The sequence below is a fragment of the Acinonyx jubatus genome, chromosome C2, assembly GCF_027475565.1.
Source record: "Acinonyx jubatus isolate Ajub_Pintada_27869175 chromosome C2, VMU_Ajub_asm_v1.0, whole genome shotgun sequence".
In the NCBI taxonomy this organism is placed as follows: Eukaryota; Metazoa; Chordata; class Mammalia; order Carnivora; family Felidae; genus Acinonyx; species Acinonyx jubatus.
In genome coordinates, this window is record NC_069384.1 from 63,956,100 (window position 1) to 63,980,699 (window position 24,600).

Sequence of the window (24,600 nt, forward strand, 5' to 3'; positions counted from 1 at the left end):
TAAAAGCTGAAAAGGAAGTCTCCAGCCACAGATGATTTTACTAGAAAATTCTATGCACTTTTATACACAAAAAAAAATCCTCATCAAAATATTAGCAAATAAAATCAAGCAGGGTTTAAAAAATTATACACCATGACCAAATGCAATTTATTCCAGGTATGCAAGATTGATTCAGCATTTGAAAATGTCAGTAATCCAGCATAATCAATAGACTAAAGCAAAAAACAAAACAGAACAAAAAAGTATGATTGTACCAATTGATGCAGAAGACATCATTTGACAAAATCCAACACCCATAGACGACAGATATTCTCAGCAAACTCAGAGTAAAATTTCCTCATCTGATAAAGGCACTGACAAAAACTTATAGCTAACATCATACTAAATGGTTAAAATAATGAAATCTTTCCCCCTACAATGGGAATAAGGAAAGCATATCACACTAACCACTTTTATTTAACATAATGCTATGAAAAAGAAAAGGTACACATATTGAAGAGAAAGAAATAAAACTGTCCCTATTTGCAGATGACGTGATTATGTATATAGAAAATCCCAAGGAATCTATGAGAAAACAAAACACAAAACAAATAACCAGATCCTGAAGAAGTGAGTTTCAGCAAAGTTACAGAATACAAAATCAAGACAAAAAAAAACTCGATTACATTTCTATTTAAGAAGAACAAACACACAGAAACCAAAATTTAAAACACAGTAACATTTATAATCGCTTCAGAGATAATTAAATACTTAGAGACAAATCCAACAAAACATGTACAGGATCTGTATCCTGAGAATTAAAAATTGCTGATAAAATAAAGAAGGCCTAAATAAATGTAGAAACGTTCCATATCCATAGTTTGGAAGACACAAATAGTAAAGGTGCCAGGCCTTCCCAAATTGGTCATAGGTTTAATGTAATTCCAATTACAACAGCCAAGAGTTTCATAGAAATAAACCACCTTATTCTAAAATTTATATCAAAAGGCACTGGGACTGCAATAGTTAAAACAATTTCAAAAAAAGAATGTAAAGTGGGAGAAACCACTCTAAAAGATGTTAAAGCTTATTAAATAGCTAGTGGTCACCATTGCATTGGTGGAAGAACAGACACAAAGATCAGTGGAACAGCTAAGGAACTCAGGAGACCCACACAAATTTGACTAAATGATTTTTTCAAAGATGCAAAAACAACTCACTGGAGGAAGGACAGCCTTTTCAACAAATGGTGATGGAGCAACTGAACTCTCAGGCATTTATCTCAGAGAAATAAAAACTTATGTTCACATAAAAGCTTGCAAAAATGCTCACAGCAGTTTTATTTGTAATAGCCAAAAATGGAAACAACTCAAATATCCTTCATACCCTTCAATAGGTAAATAATTTAACATATTGATATTATCTGTACCATGGAATACTACTCAGCCATAAAAAGGAATGAACCATTGATACATGCAACAGCTTGGATGGATCTCAAGAGTTATGCTGAGCAATAAAAAGCTAATTCTCAAATGTTACATACTACATTATTCCATTTATATATCATTCTTGAAGAAAACTATAGACATGGGTAACAAATCAGAGATTAGGGACTTGGGGAGGAGGGAGGTGGCCAAGACTATAAAAGGGTAACACAAGGGATCCTCTATCTTGATTGTGGTGGCGGTCACATAAATCTACACGTGATAAAACTGCAGGTAACTAAACGCATGCGCCACACATACATGAGTGCATGTACAACTGTTGAAATATGAAAAAGGTTGATCGACTGTATCCATGTCAATTTGTGATACTGTATAACAGTTATGCAAGATGTCACCATTTGGAAAAATTAGATGAAGGGTATATTAGGAGTCTCTATTATTTCTTGTAACAGCATGTAAATATATAAATGATCTCAAAATAAAAAGTTACAACAAAGGAATGATCCAGTATACATGGAGATCATAACTTTCTGAACTGAAACTTGACAACTTCAGTTTACAAGCCATCAGTCATTTATCTACACAATACCTATTATTAGGCACTGTGCTAGGTGACAGAGATTCAGAGTGAAAAAAGCAGTCATGGACCTTGTCTTCATGAACTTCATACTGGGAAATAGAAAAATAGTGCAATGTATGAAAGGGGCATTGCATTTTCAGTCATACACGGGAGAACTGGACTCAAATCTCTAATAAGTAAGGTAAAGTAATTTCTAGAGTACTGTATGCTCATTAAAATTATTATGAACACTACTGAACAGAATAGAAAATTCTTGTAAAGAACACTACATATAAGATCGTATATTCATTAATGTGTGATAATTAATGACAACTTGTTTTTATATGAATAAACTTTTATTGAATTTTAGATCATTAGAAAGAATAAAGAAATGCAAGATAAATGCTTTCTAAACAACATCTGATAGTACCTTTTCTGTCATGGTATTTTCACTCTTCTTTAGAAAAAGTATAGACATTCATTTATTTAATTTTTTACAAAGTCAAGAACCATCACATGGAGAAAATAAGTAATGCTAATGTAAATTCAGCATTTCATCAATATTGAAATGGCTACAATGGTTAGGTTCTGAGTGTAGCCCTCCCAGAAAACAGTGTGTGCAGCAGTGGCTGGCTTCCATTTCTCCAAGTAGGTCTGAAAATCAGGAAGCCACTCCCTGTGACGACTATGCTGCAGGAAAAGAGGGCAAAAGGCATAGTGCAAAGAGGGAGTGCGAGACAACATTGGGAAAGAAATGATGCTCTTATGGAACCACGAGGTCGGCCTCATAAATAATTCAGAGAACGATTCTCGAACAAATCATTTCTGTGTTGCTTAAAGTGTGATTAAGGCAAGATAGTCCCCGATACAAGTATGCCCAGATCCACACAGCGAAAAACAGTGGGGAGTCTGTAAATTATCTGGTGAACTCCAAGGCCAGCCAAGCCAGGTAATTAATCACAGAAGGAGTCTCTTTACAGTGGCATAAAACGCATTTGGGCAAAACTACAACCCTGAGCTGTGACAAATATAGGGCAGACCCTCCCAGGAGCATACCTGAAGGCATCCCTTTTGTCTCAATCTTCTCTCTTTTTCAAAAATAATTATTTTGAAAACAACAACAACAGAACAACTCCTGACCTCCCTGTACAAACCTGCTAACCTCGACTTGTCAAACAAGGAGAACATTATCTACCTGGATGCAAAAGGCATCAGGTGCTGCCCTCATTAAGAGTAACCTAGTGTGAAAGCAGGGAACCCTGGACAGCCCTGCTCTGAGCCTGCCAGGGATGCGCAAGTCCCTCGGACACAGCCCAGGTCGCTCTCCCTTGTGAGGGGCCTCCCGAAACTCTCAACAAACCTAATCACTGAATGTGCTATAAACAGTAGTCTTTTCTTTCCTAGCCCTATGCCTCTCATGTCTCTTAAAAAAAATAGTTTTCTTTTAAAAAAATATTCTTCCAGGAAATAATGAACAGTAATTGTCATGGACCTGGAACAGACCCTAGAAAAACAGACAGGCAACAATCTGTCAATACAGCAATATTCCAAATATGAAATTCATGGTTCAGGAAGGGATAAATAAATAAATATGAAGGGGCTTCTCAGAGAAGTTGCTTTTGTTTTCCCCCTTTTCTTACTGAATTTTGTGTCAAAAGCTTTTATTCTATGATACAAGAGCCAGCCCTGTTGGGACCAGTATTAACTATTTGTGCCATTAAGCCCTCTAGATAAAGAGGGAATGGTAATGATATCAGGGTTGCTCATTATTTTTTCTAAAGACAACTATATTTTTAAATAATTTCATCATTTAAACTTCAGCTGGCACTTTAGTCTCTTGAAAAATTATTAAGTTAGGCATGAATTAAAGGACAAGCCCATCTGGACTGCAGTTTGGGTTTTAAGGGCTATTCTGCTCTTATAACTTTTTCCTTGGCTTGGCACATCTTTGAGATCCAGTTTTTTGGACAGAATCCTAGGACATCTGTGGTGGGGAAACAAGTCTTCAAGATGGAGAATCCCAGTTCATTCCACAAAACTCACTGGCCAGGTAACGGCACTGCCTTTTCCTTTGTGCTTTTTACTAGTATCCTTACAAGGAAAAGTGTTTCTTTCCCAGAACTTGCTCACCCCACCCTCCCCCTGCTTGGGGCATTCCACTGATTCTTTTCTGAATACTTTATCCACTCAGGTCCTATACCAGGGACCCGGCCCGACTCTGGGCTGGCACCATGACAGGGACAGCACCAATTCGCTCCAGTGTTGCTTGGCTGACGGTGTACGAGTGTGTGTGTTGAGGCCGAGGTTTCCTGCTGACTGAGCCGTTGCTCCTGGACACAACCTGTGGGGATGACCCTCTGTTGGCTGTCACTACTAGAGTCTTATGTGGAGCTGGGACCAGGTGGTTCCCATTAGCATAGACGGACGGTATATTGGCATTGCCTGAGTGGAGCAAGTCGCTGAAGTGGTTGAGTGACTCGGTGTTTCTGTGAACTTTTGGATTGTTGCTCCAGTATCGACTGTTGTACGTATTGGAAGAGGTCAATGTGTTGTTCTCCGAGGAGGATATCTCGGTGTGAAATGCTTTGGCAGAAGAAGAACATTTAGGTGGAAGATCATCCTCTCTGGAAAAGAACAAAAATAAAGTTGTCATTAGGATTTAGTTGAGTTTTACCCTACCCTCCTGCCAGGACTCTTTCTTCTTATGGTAAGACCAGTATGTCTGTGAAGTACAAATTCTCAGGACAAACCATACTATCATGAAAGCAAACACATTAGTCCTGGTGGCCTCAGCTTTGGCATTCATTCCCTTTGAAACAATCCTCAAGAAAAATTTGAGGTTTCTCAATCTCCAAGGGTAGAAAGGTAATGTCAGATATCTCAAAGACTGTATTTTCCAATATAACTGAAAAAAGTGTGTGTGTATGTGTATGTGTGTGCGCGCGCACATCTGCGAATGTATAAATTTTTTTTTTTTTGCTCTAAATGGGAAAATAGTCCGTGAAGAAATCCACTGAGCTTGTTGCTGTAAAATGTTAGCAAACCAAGCTATGGGTGTGTGGAGTTTCAAAAAATGGTTAGAGTTGGCCTGATTTTATTGCACTTTGGAGTTTGAGAAATCACTGTAGTATGCTGATAAGTGATTTTCCTCAGTGATCTTATGCTGGGATGAAATCTATCCTTGCATACAATCTAAACCTGTAAGAATTGTGAGAGGCTAAGAGAAGTTACTAATTTAACTTAAGATGTTAACTAATTCATTTAACATTTATTGAATACCAGGCATTCTACTAGATGTTTCATGTAAAGAAAAAAAAATACACAGCTCTATACCCCAGAAGCCTATGACAAAATGGGAGTGACAATCAATGCAAGAACACCTTCAAGTCTGAAACACTGGACAAGGGACTAAAGTAAACGTCTGTGAGGAGGTGATGCCTTGACTAATCTTGAATCAGATCAAAGAATTTACCAGAGAGATGGATGAAAAGGAAAGGAGTATGGTCCAGGAAGAGGGTGGAGGCTTGAGCAATGACGCTGAGGAACACCAAGGATCACAGAAGTGGTGAGAGAGGACCAGGGAAGCAGGGGAGGGTCAGGTCCTGAAGGGCTGTGTGTGTCACACTAAGTAGGCTAGCGTCATTAAAGCATTCTCAACTAGGATATGATATGATGCAATGTGAGACTGAGTTTGTACTCCCATATCCCAAGAGCCAAGAGTCACTTTTCTTTAAAGATGATTTTCACATTGTTTTCTGAAGTTATTCATATCCTTGACTGAACTGTCTCCTCACACCAAGCCATATTGCTTTGGCCTCGCTGTGTACACACGGACAGGTATAGTCTTGTGGTGTTCCTTCTAGCTTCTATTATAAATGCCAATGTCAAACACATTTTTTTTCATGTTTATTTATCTATTTTGAGAGGCAGAGAGAGAGAGAGAGAGAGAGAGAGTGCACAAGCAGGGGAGGGGCAGGGAGAGAGGGAGAAACAGAGTCCCAAGCAGGCTCTGCACTTTCAGCTTAGAGCTTGACATGGGGCTCAGTCTCATGAACCATGAGATCATGACCTGAGCTGAAATCAAGAATCTGGACTGAGCCACCCAAGGTGCCCCTTAAACACATTTTCTAAAGTAACTTTTCTACTGTCACAGCCACCTATCCCTTCCTATCTTGGAGATACAGGAGGTGAGGGAGGTCTAACATGTGCCCTCCTGGTTGGGCACATGTTAGACCCTCTTCCTCTCTCAAGATGCAGTAAGAAACTCTGAATAGCATCATGAGGAAAACTGATGTAACATACAAGGAAAAAATATTACTTGGCCATGTTAACTGTCTTGGCCATCACGGTCATTGGATTAGCAAAGAAATCTTAGCTGCCAAAAATTGATACACATTACAGACACTGGCCATGAAGGACAAATTATCTGACAAACAAACCTTATTTCATTAGGAATTTCTTCTTCCTCCTCCTCTTTGTTTTTGCTTCTCCAGTAAAAGAATGCCCCTAAAATTAGTGCAATGCAAAAAATGATAATAACTGCACCAGTGCCAATGGCTCCAGCTATTAGTCCAATGCTCCTGGGCTGGGCTGCAAAATATATTTAAGGCAGATTTAAAGAACAAAAAAAGAGAGAAAGAGAGAGAGAGAGAGAAATAGCATATACTCATGCAACTTTATAAACATAAAAGTTCACTACAGAACCTTCTTAAAATGAACAAAACTGCCTAAAGTATTATATCCGTATAAACCTCAGTTAACTTTCTGTGTCCTGGGTGGCTAGAACTAACTGACACATGGTCGGCTCACAAACACTTTCTGAATAAATGAACATCACAGGACTCACCACTTCGGCAGAGCAACTCCTAGAAACTCCTAGAGCAGAACAGGCAACCGATATTCACCTGCTTGATCTGCCCAAAGGAACCCTGGCAGTCAGCAGGCTCACTGTCACCCCAGCCCAACCCCATCACTACATTTTGTAACTGGAATTCAAATAACCCAGAATTCTCATCTAAAGACAGCATTTCTGCACCACTTATTTGTGACCTGGCCACCTAACAGTTAAGCAGATGTAAAGGGATTAGGAGAAAATACAAAAAGGTCTTGTCGTGGCCATAAGATCACTGTTAAGTTTTTATAATGTCTACAGCACTATGCAATCACTTGAAGACAAGTGACTGACTTGATTCTCACGACCCGGAGGAGAAAGGCATTCTGTCGTAAAGAAGATGTCACCTTGCTGAGGCAGAAAAGTATACTAATACATTTATAAACTACTTTAATAATAAAACCAGAAGAATTTATATTTAATCTTCAAACCACCTAAAAACAATTAAGAGAAACTCTTCATTTCTGGTTTAACAAAGATCTTGGTGTTCCAGATAGAGAGGAGACATCAGAATTTTATGTACTTACGTGAAATAACCTGGAGATCCAAAAGGCAGGTGCTGGTTCCAATGGCATTAGAAGCCACGCACTGGTACAAGCCTGAAGACAGAGCACTGATGTTCCGGATGGTGACTGTCCCCTGGACCTGGTCTGTCACAAATATCATAATCAAGTGAGCAGTTAGGGAAAAAAAAATAAGAAAACCAAAGAAATCAGCAGAAGACTATAAAAATAAACACTGAAGAGCTATCATAGCCTTTTCTGAAGAGATTTTTTTTGTTCATGAAAATACTAAAATCACATCACGTTAAAGACCGGAGATATGGAGGACTGTCCTAAATAAGGGCAATCTTAGAACTTAATGTGTAGATTGGCATGAGGTCCTAAATGTGAGCAGTCTTCCCTGAGGAAACAGTAGCTAATGCCATCCTAGAGAACTTCTGGTCAGTAACACCAAATTTTAATTCTGAGGAAATGCAATAACATAAAGAAGGAGTTAAACTCATTGCATTAATGTTCACTGTATACGTGATGGAGAAAATACGCACTCTGTGCTCACGGGTGTAGACTGTGACTTCTAACAACTATTTTAAGTGTGTAAGTCCAGCTCCTCCACAAAGCAGACACACAGAGACAAGCCAAAGGTTTAGTGGAAGAAATTCTGGTAAAGGAAATGGAGAGGCAGCTGGAGAAGGTGGGAGAGCCTCACTGCAATGCAGGTCTGGCCTCTGTGAAGAGGAGAGAGAATGGAGGTCCAAGTGAGGGGCATCTCAGATCGCAGCACAGTGTTTCGGAAGTTTCCATCAGGCTGACGGGGAGGCCCTGAGCTAAAGTAACTGTTAAAGGAGTCCCACACCTTGCAGGAAGAGCCCTGCGTTAGCAGGCCCACTGTGTCCAGTTACTGCCTGCGAGCAGCCCGGGCAAAACGTGGTCTGAGTGCAAAGCTGGTGGGTTCTGGAGGAAGTGCTTGGAGCTGTTAAGTCAATTGTGTCCCCACAGCAGGAGATAAGCAGTGCATTTTCAAGACCATCACACTGATATCACCAAAAAAGTTTTCAGTAGTCCACATTTTAGTAATTCATCAACATTAGCATAGATTATGTATTCCTTGTAAATAAAACGTAAATTACTTACAGTAATAATAAAAACTATAATTAATAGTTGTTATTACTATGTGCCAACCATTTGTTAAACTTTTATATGTACTACCTTAATCTTCACAAGGACCCTATGAGGTATTATTATTAATCCCATTGAACAGGTAAGGAGACTGAGGCTTTAAGTGAGTAATAAGATTACTCAGCTAGTCACACAGAATTCGAATTAGATGGGAGGCTGTCTTACATCTAAGCTCTACGCTTCACTGCCTCCTTTAAGCAGAACCTAACACATCCAGTAATCTCAACCCCTCAAAATAGCTGCAAATTTAGGAATAAGTAGAAAGCATCCCAATGGCACATTTCTGGCACAAAGTCCGTATATTCCTAGGGCAACACTTGGAGCTACCTCTACCCTGGGCTATTTTTACATGAAACTTAACATTCTCTTGTTTCTGCTGGCAATCCTCATTTCTATCTAGATCAAAGGCAGAAGAAGAGAAGAGGGATCAACAAAAGCAGACCTAACCACAGCACACATGCATTTACTGGTTAAATCTTTTAAGAAAAATATTTACTAAGTGCCTTTCTGGAATTAACTTAAAAAAATAAGCAAAGGAAAGGACTCTTTTTAGGGTTTTGTTTTTGTTTTTTAATGGGAACTTTTAAAGAGTCAAATCCACATTACACAGATACCTTACTTATGAAGAGTCTGGACATTTGAATTGTATTACACACACCAAGTCAATATATTCGGTGGTTACCTGGTTTGCACTTGTGTATTATTTCCTTTTCTTTAAAACAAATAAACAAACAACTCTGAGGGCTACCAATGTGTAAGAGCCCGTCAGTGAATTCACTCAATACTTGGGCCAGTCAGGGAGGAAACTGCTTTCTCCTCCTGTGTTTTCTACTTGATTTCCCAAGCCTTCATTAAATGCCCCCTTCATATGTGCTCTTCAGCACCATGTGTTCTCTAGTGCTGGCGCTTAACCTCATTTGTTGTCTCGTCTTGCCTATTTGTCTCTTTTTTTTTAATTTAAGAACAGATTTTTTTTAACATTTATTTTCAAGAGACAGAGAGAGAAAGTGAGAGGGGGGAGGTGCAGAGAGAGAGGGAGACACAGAATCCAAAGTAGGCTCCAGGCTCTGAGCTGTGAGCGCCGAGCCCGATGCAGGGCTCGAACCCACCAACAGTGAGATCATGACCTGAGCTGAAGTCAGAAGCTCAACCGACAGAGCCAGCCAGGTGCCCTGGAGCCTATTTGTCTCATTAAAAGAAGGGGCTGGGTTTGTCTTGTTCATAATTGCATCATCATCCTTAGAAATTACCCAGCATGCAAGAAGGTGTTCAGTAGATAAAGGAGCTACCTTCTCTTCAGTGTCCACTGTGTACCATATGCGGGGTACTAAGAGTTTTACATATGTATTACTGAATTGTCTAAATCCTAGATTTTATACAAAGAACAAAATGATGGTTACCTGAGGGGAGATGGGTGAGGGGATAAGTGAAATAGGTGAAGGGGAGGTAAGAATACACTTATCATGTTGAGAGCACTGAGTAATGTATGAAATTGTTGAATCACCATATGGAACACCTGAAACTAATATATAAAACTGTATGTTAACTATACTGGAAATCAAATAAAAAACTAAAAAAAAATCCTAGGTTTTACATTCCCTACTTTTCAAAGACAAAAAGCTCAGAGAAGCTATGCAATGTGCCCAAGATTACACAGTACAGAAGTAGCAGCAATCTATAAAATCAGGTCTACCCATGCCCAAAGCACACAGGCACCATACATATACTTGGTTTTCTAGTAAGACATTTTAAACCACTATGGGGTGCAGCTATAAGATATTTCCTGACAACGCAGTGTTCCATTGCTGCTAGTATTAAACTAAGCCATCTGCCTAACTCCACCTTCAATACATTACCAGATGTCACCATGCAAGAAAACCATAATCTCTGGACAACTAGTCCCACAATTCCACACACTGTGGTGCTGTTTTCGTAAGCCCTAAAATTCTAGGAATTTGATCAGTTCACACAAGACCACTAATTTTGTTGACATTTTCATAGAGATAATTTGGGAAACTTCACAGCTGCTCTAAGCAGCATTCTGGCATGTAGAAAGAGGTAAACTTTAAAGATTCTTGCTTTACAAGGTTATTTTTAAGAGGTGAAGTCACTGTTCTTCCTTTTATCTCTATAAACACAGACACCAAGAGCAGACTGATAGAAGAAAGTATTCCTAACTGAGGCTGACGTGCCATGCTAAAGCTAACTCAGGATGTAATCAGGGAAGGAGGCACATTGATAAGAGGGGATTAGCCAGAAGTTGGACAGGGCTGTTTGCGCAGTCAAGGCAAAGAGGAGACAGGAGCCCCTCCTCGGCAAGCATCAGGCTACTTCCAGCCACGAGCACAGGGCTCTTTCTCACGTGAAAAGGACTAATTCCTCAATTCAACCTGTCACTTCGCTTGGCCTGCTCTGGTTCAGAAGTAATTTGTAGAACTGAAGTTAGGAAACAAATGTTCTTATGATCTTTCTTTCACAAATAGGTAAAGTTCAACTGTGTGGAACCACAGTTTGGAAAGCACACATGACATCCCAGCCCACTGTCAGTTCGCAGCCCACACCAGATCCCACACAAACTACGCAGCTGGACTAGGGTGCCCAATAGACATGTGTCTGTCTCCACGTCCATCCTTTCTCCTTAGGCTCAGAACCATTTCTGTTACTGCCCGGGAGATGATGCACTGGCTAAGTGCATGTGTTCTAAGCTTAGACAGCCTGGCCTGGGATCTGCCCTACCACCTACTAATTTCATCACATGTGACATGGAGCTACTAACACACCTCCATCCCAAGGGTTACTGTGAGGACGAAATGAGGTCATGCATGCAACAGGCATAGTGTAGTGCCTGGTAATGCTTCCATGGGGGGAATTCTGTCCTGGCACTGCGTGGGAAATACATATTTTTCTGAATCATAAGAAAAATCGGTCAAGAAATTGGGAAAATGTCAGATGTCTCCAAATTCCCAACAGATGTTAAATACTCAGGATCTGAGGTTGAGAGACAGAGATTCCTAATCATGAATTAGTCTATATTTTTATATGATGTATGTACTTTGGAACAATAATGAGTGACCATAATAACAATCATTTCTCATAAACATTTCAGAAGTATCCCATAAAAAAATAATAATAATAAATGCATGATTTCTTATTTGAACCAACTATTATGACAAAATTATATTTCTCAATAATATGTAAAAATTATCTCAATCTGATACATCTGATAACAAAAAATAGTAAAAAAGGGAGAAATATCACAAAATAAATGAAAAATTGAAATCTACTTACAAATTCAAAGATAATATCACATATACTTCATATTTAAACTGTCATTTTAAAAGAAAATTTTAAAACACTATGAAGGGGTGCCTGGGTGGCTCAGTTGGTTAGGCATCCAACTTCGGCTCAGGTCATGATCTCGCGGTTTGTGAGTTCGAGCCCCACATCGGGCTCTGTGCTGACAGCTCGGAGCCTGGAGCCTGCTTCCGATTCTGTGTCTCCCTCTCTCTTTGCCCCCTCCCCCCCATGCTCATGCTCCGTCTCTCTCTGTCTCTCAATAATAAACGTTTAAAAAAAATTTTTTAATAAATAAATAAATAAATAAAACACTATGAAGCCTTAAGCGTCCTATCTGATAATCTCAATTTTTGTTTCATGTCAAATTTTCCAGACATAGAAAATTTTATTTTTGTGTTGATGTTGGCTGAATTAAGGTGTAGATGGAAAAGGAACAGAGAAAGAATCTGTCCCAAATAAGAAAATATCCAAAGTACCTTCAAGGCACACATTAGGATACATGCTGCTTCATATTAGCTCATTTTTTAACTTAACGATGAAAATATTTTGTGTCTGCTCTACTTTGGTTTTGTGATTGAAACAGATATTGCTTTTGCCAATTCAGATCTTAAATTCATTTCTGATTTCATGTCCATGTATTTCCACACCAACACTTCTATGTTCTTTTCTTTGCATTTCCATTATTGAAGTATTTACAAAGAACTGTAGTTTACAGAAAATATTCAAACACTGGAAAACAATGCTGACTACTACTGGGCAATATACAAATAATGCAATATTTGGAAACCCCCAGTATTATAACATTGCATAGAATCACACATCAAAATTACCAAGCTAAGGATTTCTTTTGCTTTTAAAACTTGTTGTTTCCCAGAATACACAGCATTTGTATAAAATATACTATGCACACAGCATTTGTATAAAATATACTATGTATATAAACCTACTAATATTTATTTGCAAGAATGACTCACCATTAGCAACAGACTGGGGCATGAACACACAGTTATAATGTGGCAACTGCTACAAGCAAGATGAGTTAGATCGTGACTGCTTCTCTCCTACACACTTCTGTCCAAGTTCCCAGAAATGTTGACTCTGAGTGTTCTTGTTTTTAAGTGGACATCAGTGGATTCTTTTGAACCAATGTCTCTGTGTTGACTGTTAAACTTTAATTCTCAAAGGAGAATGGTACTGATAATGTTACCTGTTAACATTATTTCAGTCCCAGGTCTCAGAGGATTATTAACTCACTCAGCACCTTCCTTAAACAAATCTCCTTAAGTATTCCTTCTCTGAGCTAATACAGTTGTTATTCATTCAATGGGCCTAAGACATAAATCTAAGTAAACTCTGACTCTTCTCCTGAGTCCCATGCCTTACTTATTTTTGTCTTCTTTCTTGAACCCCACTCTCCCTCCATTCCTGCTCCATCCCCATCATGAGGGTCTTAGTTCTGGCCCTCTCTCTATTTTTTTAATGGAGGATGATGGGGGGAGAGACAGAGAGAGTAGGAGAAAGAGAATCCCAAGCAGGCTCTGTGCTATCAGCATGGAGCCCCATATGGGGCTCAATCCCAAGAACCATGAGATCATGACCTGAGATGAAATCAAGAGTTGGATGCTTAACTGACTGGAGTCACCCAGACGCCCTCTTCATTTCTTGATGGAGCTATTCTCAAAGTCTCCCACCTACAACTAGGCTATCAAATTCACACCTGACTGCTGAAGTTGTTCTAAAATGCAGATCTGGGGTGCCTGGGTGTTAGTCGTGGGTGCCTGGGTGGCTCAGTCAGTTGGGCGTCCGACTCTTGATTTTGGCACACATTGTCTCACCCTGCATCAGGTTTGGTGCTGAGCATGGAACCTGCTTGGGATTCTTTCTCTCTCCCTCTCTCGGCCCTTCCCCCACTTGTGGGTGTGCGCACCCCTTCTCTCTCTAAATAAAATCAACATTTTTTTAAATTTACATTTATTTATTTTTGAGAGACAGAATGAGACAGAGCATGAGTGGAGGAGGGGCAGAGAGAGGAGGCACAGAATCCGAAGCAGGCACCAAGCTCTGAGCAAGCATTCAGCACAGAGCCCGATGCGGGTCTCGAACCCACAAACCGTGAGATCATGACCTGACCCGAAATCAGATGCTTAACTGACTGAGCCACCCAGGTGCTCCAATAAAATAAACATTTTAAAAAATAAAATAAAATGCAGATCTGGATATCCTCTCTTGCTTTATAAATGCCTGGGAGTACCCACAGTCTCAAAAACAACATCCAAACTCCTTGAATGTTATACAATACCCTGCACAATCTGGAGCTGAACTTTCCAACCTCCTCTCTCACCAAACCCTCATGAATCTTTATGTCAGCTTCACAGCTTTTCTCATTTAAGAGCATCAAAATTTTACGCTTGCAAGATTTTACATGCATGGCTCCCTCTATTAATATTTTCCCCTTTTACCTGGTAAAACTTCTACTGAGCCTTTAAGATCCTTTTCTTTTTGGAAAACTCTTTCCCTATAAAGTTCTTCCTAGACTCTTCAGGGAGAATAAGTGTGAACAGGAAACTTTTTTATAGCATTCAACATGCACTACTACAATTACCTCTCTAGATCTGTCTTCCCCTTAGACAGTGAGCCCTAGAATAAAGACACATCTCTATGTTTTTATTTCTCTACTTTCCCAAGTATCCCCTGAAATAGCTGCACAAATAAGGGTTGTGACAGTGTGTGTGCGCACACACACACACATATTTTAAAAACAGGTGAACAACTGTATAGACAAATGAATACAGTTGTGACAATTGCTGGTATTTAATTTTTAAAGAAGAGGATGTACTGAACATTTCACAGAACTTGCTTCTTTATGTCAGAGGGCAAAAAGAAAGAGGAAAGCTTTGCCTTAAGTCAGAATAACAGCATGAAAAAGAAGAAATAAGCACCTATTTATTCAGCAACTGAAGTGGTTAGAAACTTTTCTACTCCCCATGAAATAATTATGGAAACACTCGCTGGGAAGGGAATCGGCAGTGGCAATTCAAGGAGAATCAAGATTCCTGAGGCTTCAAACATGGCAAAAGAATGGGAGTGCTTTCTATTTGGACTTTGGGCAAATCTGGCATCCTCTGGGTGCCTGGTAACATGACAGTGTTGGACTACAGTGATGTTTAAGACACTCTCCTGCTCCATCTATGACCTCCATACTAAGTTCTGCAGAGTTCTCAAGCAAGCAGCACACAGAAGACTTAATCACCTCTTTTCACTGTATTAAATTATGAATGGATGAGGACAACAGAGGATTCCTTAGGAACAATAAAGGAAAAATGCATGATTTATTAAAAAAAAACTGAAAAAACCTCACAACACTGAAATAATCAGAAGTTATGGAGAAAGGGTATAAGAAAAAGCTTGGTCAATAAAAATCATAAAATATTAGAAATTATTCTAACCATATCCATTATCACAATTAATATAAATGAATTCAATCAATCAAAGAAGAAAGCTCTCAGATTGCGGATTGAAAACTGAATTAAATCTAGACATATGCTACTTACAAATAATACACGTAAAACATAAAACATGGAAACCTGAAAGTAAATGAACCATAAAATAGAAACATACCAGCGAGAATTAATCAAAGAAAGCTACTGTCGGGATTTCAATAATAACCAAAGTAAGGCAAAAATGCATATTGGGGCACCTGGATGGCCCAGTCAATTAAGCATCTGACTCCTGATTTCAGCTCAGGTCATGATCTCACAGTCTGTAAATTCAAGCCCTGCATCGGGCTCTGTGCTGATGTTACAGAACCTGCTTCAGATTCTCTCTCTCTCTCTCTCCCTCTCTGCTCACACACTCTCTCAAAATAAATAAATAAACTTAAAAAAAATTAAATTCATATTATAAATAGAAACTCAGTGAGATAGAAAACCCTCTGTAAGTACCTAATTGATACAGGCTGAGGATAGGTTAAAAAAAATTGGCATAATTGCAAGAACAAATTGAGAAATCCACAACCCTACTCTGTGATTTTTAAACACATCTCTCTCATAAAATAACTGAAACAGATAAGATGTTGGTAAAGATATATAACATTTGAATCAAGTTTCATATTATATATACAGCCATAACTTGTTTTGTTGTATTTCACAGATACTGCCTTTATGAAGTAAAGGCCTTATGGCCTTACTTATGGCCTTACTTACTACCTACTGCCTTATGGTAGTCTGTGGAAACCTGGGGTTGAACAAGCCTATCAGAACCATTCTTCAAGAGTATCTGCTCACTTTGTGTCTCTGTGTCACATTTTGGTAATTCCCACGATATTTCAAACCTTTTCATTATTATTTCATTGGTCATGGTTACCTTTGATGTCATTGTAATTATTTAGTGGTGCCACGAAGTGCACCCAGATAAGACAGCAAACTTACTGGATAAATGTATGTGTGTGTCGACTGCTCCAATGACTGGCAATTCTCCCCTCTCACTCCCTCACCCCAGGTCTCCCTATTCCCTGAGACACAACAATACTGAAATCAGGTTAACTAGTAGCCCTTCAAGTGTTGGCCTCTAAGTGTTCAAGTGAAAGAAAGAGTCACATGTCTCTCCCTGAATCAAAAGCTAGAAATGATTACGTTAGGTAAGGGAGGCATGTTGAAAGCCTAGACAGGTCAAAAGTTAGGCCTCTTGCACCAAAGTTAGGCAAGCTGTGAGTGAAAGGGAAAACTCCTAAGGGAAGTTAAAAGTGCTACTCCAGTGAACACATGAATCATAAGAAAGCAAAACAGTGTCACTGCTGATACAGAGAATGTCTGAGTGGTCTGGACAGAAGATCAAACCAGCCACAACATTCCCTTAAGCAAAGCCTGATCCAGAGCAAGGCCCTAACTCTCTTCAGTTCTGTGAAGGCTGAGGAAGTGAGGGAGCCGCCGAAGAAAAGTTGGAAGCTGGCAGAGGTTGGCTCATAAGGTTTAAGGAAAGAAGCCGTCTCCATAACATAAAAGTGCAAGATGACGCAGCAATGCTGATGTAGAAGCTACAGCAAGTTATCCGGAAGATCGAGCTAAGATAATTAATAAATGTGGCTATACTAGACAACAGATTTTCAGTGTAGTCAAAATGGCCTTCCAATGGAAGAAGATGCTATCTAAGACTTTCATAACTAGAGAGAACTCAATGCCTGGCTTCAAAGCTTCAAAGAACAGGTTGACCCTCTTATTAGGGGCAAAGCGGCTGATGGTTTTAAGCTGAAGCCGATGCTCATTTACCATTCTGAGAATCCTAGGGCCCTTCGGAATTATGCTATATCTATCCTGCCTGTGCTCTATAAATGAAACAACAACGCCTGGATGACAGCACATCTGTTTACAACACAGTTTACTGAATATTTTAAGCCCACTGTTGAGACCTACTGCTCAGAAAAAAAGACTCAAGATATCACTGCTCACTGACAACGTGCCTGGTCACCCAAGAGCTCTGATGAACAACACGGTTAATGTTGTTTTCGTGTCTGCTAACACAATACCCATTCTGCTGCCCATGGATCAAGTAATCATTTTGACTTTCAAGTCTTATTATTTAAGAAATACATTTCATAAGGCTACTGCTGCCCTTAGTAAACCTTCATCAGTCAGCAGCCATCAACATCGAGCCAATATCTTCTACCAGCAAAAAGACTGTAACTCACTGAGAGCTCAGATGATGGTTAGCCTGTTTTAGAAATAACGTACTTTTATCTTCTTTATTTTTAAAATATAATTTATTCTCAAATTAGCTAACACACAGTGGATACAGTGTGCTCTTGGCTTCGGGAGATAAAGTACTTTTAAATTAAGGCATGTAAGGGGCGCCTGGGTGGCTCAGTCAGTTGAGCGTCTGACTTCACCTCAGGTCATGATCTCACAGTCCGTGAGCTCGAGCCCCACGTCAGGCTCTGTGTTGACAGCTCGGAGCCTGGACCTGTGCTTCGGATTCTGTGTCTCCCTCTCTCTGCCTCTCCCCCTATTCACACTCTCTCTCAAAAGTAAATAAACACTGAAAAAAATTTTTAAGAAAATTAAGGCACGTAACTTTGTTTTTTTAAGACATAATGCTATTGCATACTTGACAGACTGCAGTGTAAACACAAATTTTACATGCACTAGGAAACCAAAAAATTCACTTGACTTGCTTTATTGTGCTAATGACTTTATTGTGGTGGTCTGCAACTACAACCACAATATGTGTGAGATGTGCCTGTGTCTCCACCCCAGCACCTGTAACTGGGCACCATAGCTCTTAACCATTCTCTGCCTGGTTTGCTCTACTCCAAATATGCTGGCCTCTTTGCTGTTGATCCCAAACACCAGGCACACCCCAGCCTCAGGGGCTTCAGATGGCTGTTCCCTCTGCCTGGAATGCTCTCCAGCACCCATATTCACATAGCTCGTTCCTTCATCACTTTTACATTCTTAGAATATCATCCTCTCAGTGAGCTTACGCTAAGCACTTTATTCAACACTGCAGCTCCTTATGCCCCAACAAATCCATTTTACCCTCATTTATGTTTTCCCCATGGAAGATATCACCTGGTAATAAACTGCAATTTACTGATTTGTTATATTCAATCTCCACCCACTAGAAAGTAAATACTATCAAGGGAAGAAGCATTTCTGTTCTGTTCTCTGCTATATCTCCAGCACCTAGAACAGTGTCTAGAACCTAGTAGGTACCCAACATATATTTGTTGAATGAAGAAATGAAGAACAGAAATTATCATCAATATACAGAAGAACAGATAAAACCAAAAGCTTGGTTTAACAAGATTGATCCAAAAATAAAAGATGAAAAGCATTAACAATTAATAATGACAGGGGGAATATAATAGTTTTTAAATACACAAGAGAATAATAAAACTAATGGTATTATAAAACACTAGTATTTATTAAGTGCATATTCATGCCTGATGCTGTTCTAAAAGTTTTACATGTTTTCATTTAATTTTTATTCCATGCCTGTGAGGCAATTACTATTATTCTGCCCATTTTACATGTAAGAAAACTAAGGCACAAGGTCACATAACCAGCCATCCCTGCAGCCAGGATTCCAACCCACACCCTCTGACTCCAGAACCTGTACTCTATTTTCATATAGAGATATTATGACTAATTTAATATGTATAATCTCAGACAAAAAAAAGATGTTTCCTAGAAAAATAGAGAAGATACAGAAAATCTAAAACTTACACCATTAGAAAAACTGAATCAGGAGTCAAAAATCTACCAACAAGACAGCAGGGCAAAGCTTTTATAGGCAAATTCTACAAAATCATCAAATAATCTCCAATTTATTCATACTATTTCAGGGAATTGAAAAAGAGGGAAAACTGCCTAACTCATTTTATGAGACCCTTATATAATCTGATACTAAAATTGAACGAGGACAATGGAAAACAGAAAAAAAAAATCGTAGACAATTCTCACTTACGATCACAAATGCAAAAATTCTATTAACATGTTAGCATACCAAACAGAGCAATTTATTTAAAATAATCACAATCAGGGGCGCCTGGGTGGCTCAGTCAGTTAAGCATCCAACTTCAGCTCAGGTCATGATCTCATGATTCATAGGTTTGAGCCCCACATCATGCATCAGGCTCTGTGCTGACAACTCAGAGCCTGGAGCCTGTTTCGGATTCTGTGTCTATCTGTCTGTCTGTCTGTCTGTCTCTCTCTCTTTCTCTCTCCACCCCCCTCCCCTGCTCACTCTCTGTCTCTCTCTTTCAAAAATAAATGTTAAAAAAGTTTTTTTAAAAAAATCACAATCATATAGACTTTATTCCAGAAATGCAAGGATATTTAACACTAGGAAATGTATTAATGTAACTGACTCACTGACATTTGGGGCCAGATAGTTCTTTACTGCAGGGGCTATTCCTGTGCATTATAGGATGTTTACCAGCATCCCTAGCCTCTACCCATGAGCTGCCAGTAGCACCATCCTATCAGCTGTGACAACCAAAAAAAATGTCAACTGAAAATGTCCCAGTTGAGAACCACCAATGCAGGGGCTGGTGAACTGGGACCAGACCCAGACACTTAATGGAACATGGGTCTGTACAAATGTACAGACCTCAGAAGCACAGACCAAACTAAGTACTTCATATTTCCTAAATACATTTCATTTCATTCAACAGGTTATATATTTATTTTAATGTTCAAACTGTCCAAGATGTGACCAGAAGGAGCTCCTTCAAACTAGCCCCTACACACAAGGACAATTCTAATCCCCAAATATTATGACCCTGTCACTAACTGACTTCTGGAGTACCCTCCCTTGGTGTCAAATATTCTTTTCACAGAGAATACATCTTGAGTTTATATTAAGCAACTGCAAACATATTAATAAAGTGTTTTTAAAATCTAAGTTATTTGGTGGCTGGGTAGCTCAGTCGATTAAGCATCCAACTTCGCCACAGATCACGATCTCACAGTTCATGAGTTCGAGTCCCACATCAGACTGTCAGTGCAGAGCCCACTTCGGATCCTCTGTCTCCTTTTCTCTCTGCCCCTCCCCTGCTCATACTCTCTCTCAAAAATAAATAAATGTAAAAAGTATCTTTAAAAAATCTAAGTTATTTGGGGATTATATGCTATTTTGACATCTATTTTATTAATATCAGTACTAAGAGGCAAATCTAAAAAAAATTTTTTTTAATGTTTATTTATTTTTGAGAGAGAGAGAGAATGCGAGTGGGTTGGGGCAGAGAGAGAGGGAGGCACAGAACCCAAAGCAGGCTCCAGGCTCTGAGCTGTCAGCACAGAGCCTGACGCGGGGCTTGAACTCATGGACTGTGAGATCATGACCTGAGCCGAAGTCAGAGGCTCAACCGACTGAGCCACCCAGGCGCCCCCCAAGAGGCAAATTTAAATAAAAAATCTGACTCACTTAGTGAGCATTATTGTGATAAATGAAGTTATTCAAACTAATTCTGATAATGAATCCTGAGTTTGGATTACAAAAGATAAACATTTTCATCAATAACATTCAAGATCACTTTCATATAGTACTAAAAAATATTTAAATTACACAGAAGACACCAAAAAAATTGACTAATACACACTTATTCAAAGACAAAGAGGTGTGGAAGGTTCTTTCTATAGGTATTTCTCAACTTACATACAAGTAACCACTTTTAGCATTTATTTGTAATTCCAAACTCAACCCAGTATTTCACCAAAATGTTTTAAATATAAATCATAGAACTTTCATGCTGATACAAAGAATCTTGGAAACGACATTGTTTAATCCCCATTAAAAAAAAAAAAAAAAAGGCAACACCAGCCCAGAGAGGTAAACTGTCACTGAAATAGTTACTAGGAAATCTGGAATTTAAATATGGTTTTCAGGATTTCAACACAAGAGCTAGATTAAACATGTCTCTTACATGTAAATAGAGAGATTAACACTTTAGTCCACCAGAAAAGCTATTCAGCCCACAGTGTGGCTGAAACATTTAGCAATTCAGCAATCCGCAGGGAACAACGGTATTGCAGTAATCATTATCAGAGTAACCCAAAAGTTACTACGTGCTGTCACTGAGAAGTTTTTTTACATAATAGATTTTGGCTAGGTAAGTTAAAAGATGATAGGAAGGTCCATGAATAGTTCTGTCAGGATTCTCACAGGCTCTGACAGAGCTGGTAGGCCTGGTGCTTTACCATGCCTAACTTTACCATACAAGTTAGGACTTTCCATCTCCATGACAGCCATATACTATCAATGGGGGCATATTTCAGGCACAATTCAGGTTGTCTGGAGCCTCTTCATTAACTGCCAACTCTTTTAACATAAGATTTGTATACTTGCCCTGAGAATGCTACAAGAGTATACAGGCTACAAGCCCTGAGTATACAAGAAAAATACTGTTACAGATGATGCAACATTCAAGGCTGCTAACTTTTATTTTCTTGAAATAGAAGATTTTAGATAAAACACTGTAATCTTCCCTCATTTTATAAGTTCTCCTCAAATTTTCAAGAGTGTTTCAAGAAGGAAGTGGATTCTCAGTTATAAACTTCAAGGATCATCTTACAGTTAACACTATAAAGAAGCTACCAAGTAGAGATTTTAAATCCTCATTGTAATGGAACAGAATTTCCATAGATAGTAACCACTGGATGAGATACATAACGGCAGCATATGAGAAAGGATATGTTTTCTTCTCTTTAAAGTTGAAAACGCAAAATGATCCAGATAGCTTTTTCAGCAGTTACAGATACAGCGTGTTATTTTTCAAACTCTATTAAAGTTAATTATTTCATTGAGTCTTAGAATTGGAATTTTGCATGGTAACTAATGAAATGGGTAAAGCAACACCGTACATACCCTGAGTGGCTGTTGGAGGTAGTTTGAGGGTATTGTCTAACTTCTCCCAAAGGTAAGTTGGCCGAGGGATGCCTTCCTCTGAGCTACAGAGCAGGATGACATCGCTGCCGATATCCTGGGATCCTTGGATTTGGCAGTGTGGGGCAGAAGGGGGAACTACAACAGGAAGAGTAAGGAATAGAGTACGTATTTACTATGAGCCACCTGATGATGGAGGAGACATCAACATTCAGTGCACTGGAACCTCAGATAACAATGTTTATAGAACACATAACCAGAAGACTACCTTGTGAGTGATGCCAGTGACTAGTCAGGGCCCACAACTTCAGCTGGCAGGGAGCAAACATGGAAAAGGGACTGCATCCTTTCATTATACTTTGAAGGAATCTTATGCTCTTCGTTTTGCATTCCTTCCTCTGAAGAAGAATGCTGAAGGTCCTTCCTGCCCACACACTGCCTTTAGAAACATGACTGAGCATACCCATGTTCACAGCAGCATTATTCATTATAGCTGAAGGACGGAAACAGCCAAGTATCCATGGATGGATGAATGGATAAACAAAATGTGGTACATACATACTAGGAAATATTATTCGGCCTTGAAAGGGAAGGGAATTCTGAAACGTGCTATAGCATGGATGAGCCTTGAGAACATTATGCTAAGTGAAATAAGCCAGTCATAAAAAGACAAACAATAAATAATTCTACTTATATGAGGCACCTCGAGTAGTCAAATTCATACAAATAGAAAATAGGAAAGTGGTTACCAATGGCCAGGAGGAGAAGGAAATGTTGTTTAATGAGCACAGAGTTTTAGTTTCGTAAGTTAGAAAGGGTTCTGGAGAGTGGCTGCACAGCAGTGTGAATGTACTTATCCCTACAGGTCTATACACTTACACACTGGCTCAGATGGTAAGTTTTATGTCATGTGTATTTTACCACAATTAAATTTTTTCATTACTGAAAGAAGCCACTTTTAGAAAAGGTATTTCAAGGAAGAGCAACCACTGACCCTGCCAGCAACTCTCTGGGTAAGACGACCCTGACAAGATTCTTTGTTACTTTACAAACAAAAACCTGACAGACCTACTTTATGCTAAATTCTGCTTTATGGTGGGGGAAGTTAGAGTCAAGTTCAAGTGTGTCTACTACTTGATCATAATGCAGTGGACATTTTATAATCATTAAGACAAATAAGCACATAAAAGACACAAAATTTAAAAATTATGAAAGAAGAACACTAACGGAAGAAGGCGGTGCTTTGTAGCAAGAATGCAAGCAAATAAAAATATCAGCTAACCCCAAGGCTTGGAGTCTCATGTTGGGGGATGGAGGAAGTAAAGTCTGAATCCAATGATGGTATACTTGTAATGCTAACGACTTTTCGAGAAATACGTTCAACCTTTCAAAAAGGAATGAACAAATGCATAAAAGGTAAGTGCAGTAGACAGAGAAACCAGGAAAGGAAGGGGTGGGGGAGAGAGAACCATAAAAGGGTATTAGGTAGGAAAAGTAAAAAATCTCAGAGAATCCTACTTGCTGTGATGGGGTAAACCAGTCCCCTCAATTACTGCCTTCGACACTGCCACCATGATGCTATAAAGGAAGCCCAAGATAATTCTTTGAAGGTAGCATCAACTATAAAAAAAATTAAAGGATTTTTTTCTTCTTTTAAAAATTGAAAAAATTAACTTAGATAATGTGGGAAGACAGTCACCTAATTTGCAGGTATAAACATCAGAAAAACACTGAAACTCCATTAGTGCTCTATATTTGGTACTTGAGTATTTTTAAATCTCTGTATTTAGTAAAAACCTCTGCATAATTAAAAATTACACAATTCTGAATATACTACAGTGTTTCTAAGATAGAAATCTTCAATCTGGTCCTTAGTCTTCTTACTTTGTTTGAAGACGAGGAAAACAAGGCACCATGGCTATCGCATAGTCTCACCCAAAGAAGGAAAATGGTATCCTCAAGTACCTCAACAACGGAAGGGAAAAGAAAGGGCAAGAATTTGCCAAGGAATAAGGGAGGAGATTCTGAGCCAAAAACAGGATGAAGGACAATCAAGAGTATCAGCCTTCTCTAACTACCTCCTAGGTCTCCCCCAATGAACTGAGCTTAACTGCATTTAGGAGGCAGTGTTTTATTTTAGAGGCATTAGAAGTGAGAAACAAAACGTGTTTAGAATGGACTTAATTTAGTATGACGTATTCTAAGTATACTGTATAATAGAAAAAGTGCCTGTGTGAGACAAGACATTGTCTATGCCACCTTTAAAAAGGCCCTAAAACTATACAGTCTCTTAATACAGTATTGAGACCCAATTGATCATATGATTTATCATTCAAAAAGGATGCTTTTGAGGACAAAAGGATGTTTTAC

The 24,600-nt window shown here is 39.0% G+C and overlaps 1 protein-coding gene across 5 annotated transcripts in view; it reads right to left on the reverse strand.

The window, feature by feature from the left end:
• Positions 1 to 1,291: 1,291 nt before the first annotated feature.
• Positions 1,292 to 24,600, reverse strand: part of IGSF11 (immunoglobulin superfamily member 11) — a 194,380-nt gene continuing 171,071 nt past the window's right edge. For 4 of the 5 annotated variants that reach the window (XM_053220894.1, XM_027060904.2, XM_053220895.1 and 1 more), the window contains 4 exons: positions 22,213 to 22,368; positions 7,402 to 7,524; positions 6,423 to 6,573; positions 1,292 to 4,607 (listed from right to left, as the gene is read on the reverse strand). In XM_053220894.1, the coding sequence (XP_053076869.1) occupies positions 4,178 to 4,607; positions 6,423 to 6,573; positions 7,402 to 7,524; positions 22,213 to 22,368 (860 nt within the window). In that variant the 3' untranslated portion in view covers positions 1,292 to 4,177. The remainder of the gene's footprint in view (positions 4,608 to 6,422; positions 6,574 to 7,401; positions 7,525 to 22,212; positions 22,369 to 24,600) is intronic. The other variant, XM_027060905.2, reaches the window with a different exon arrangement.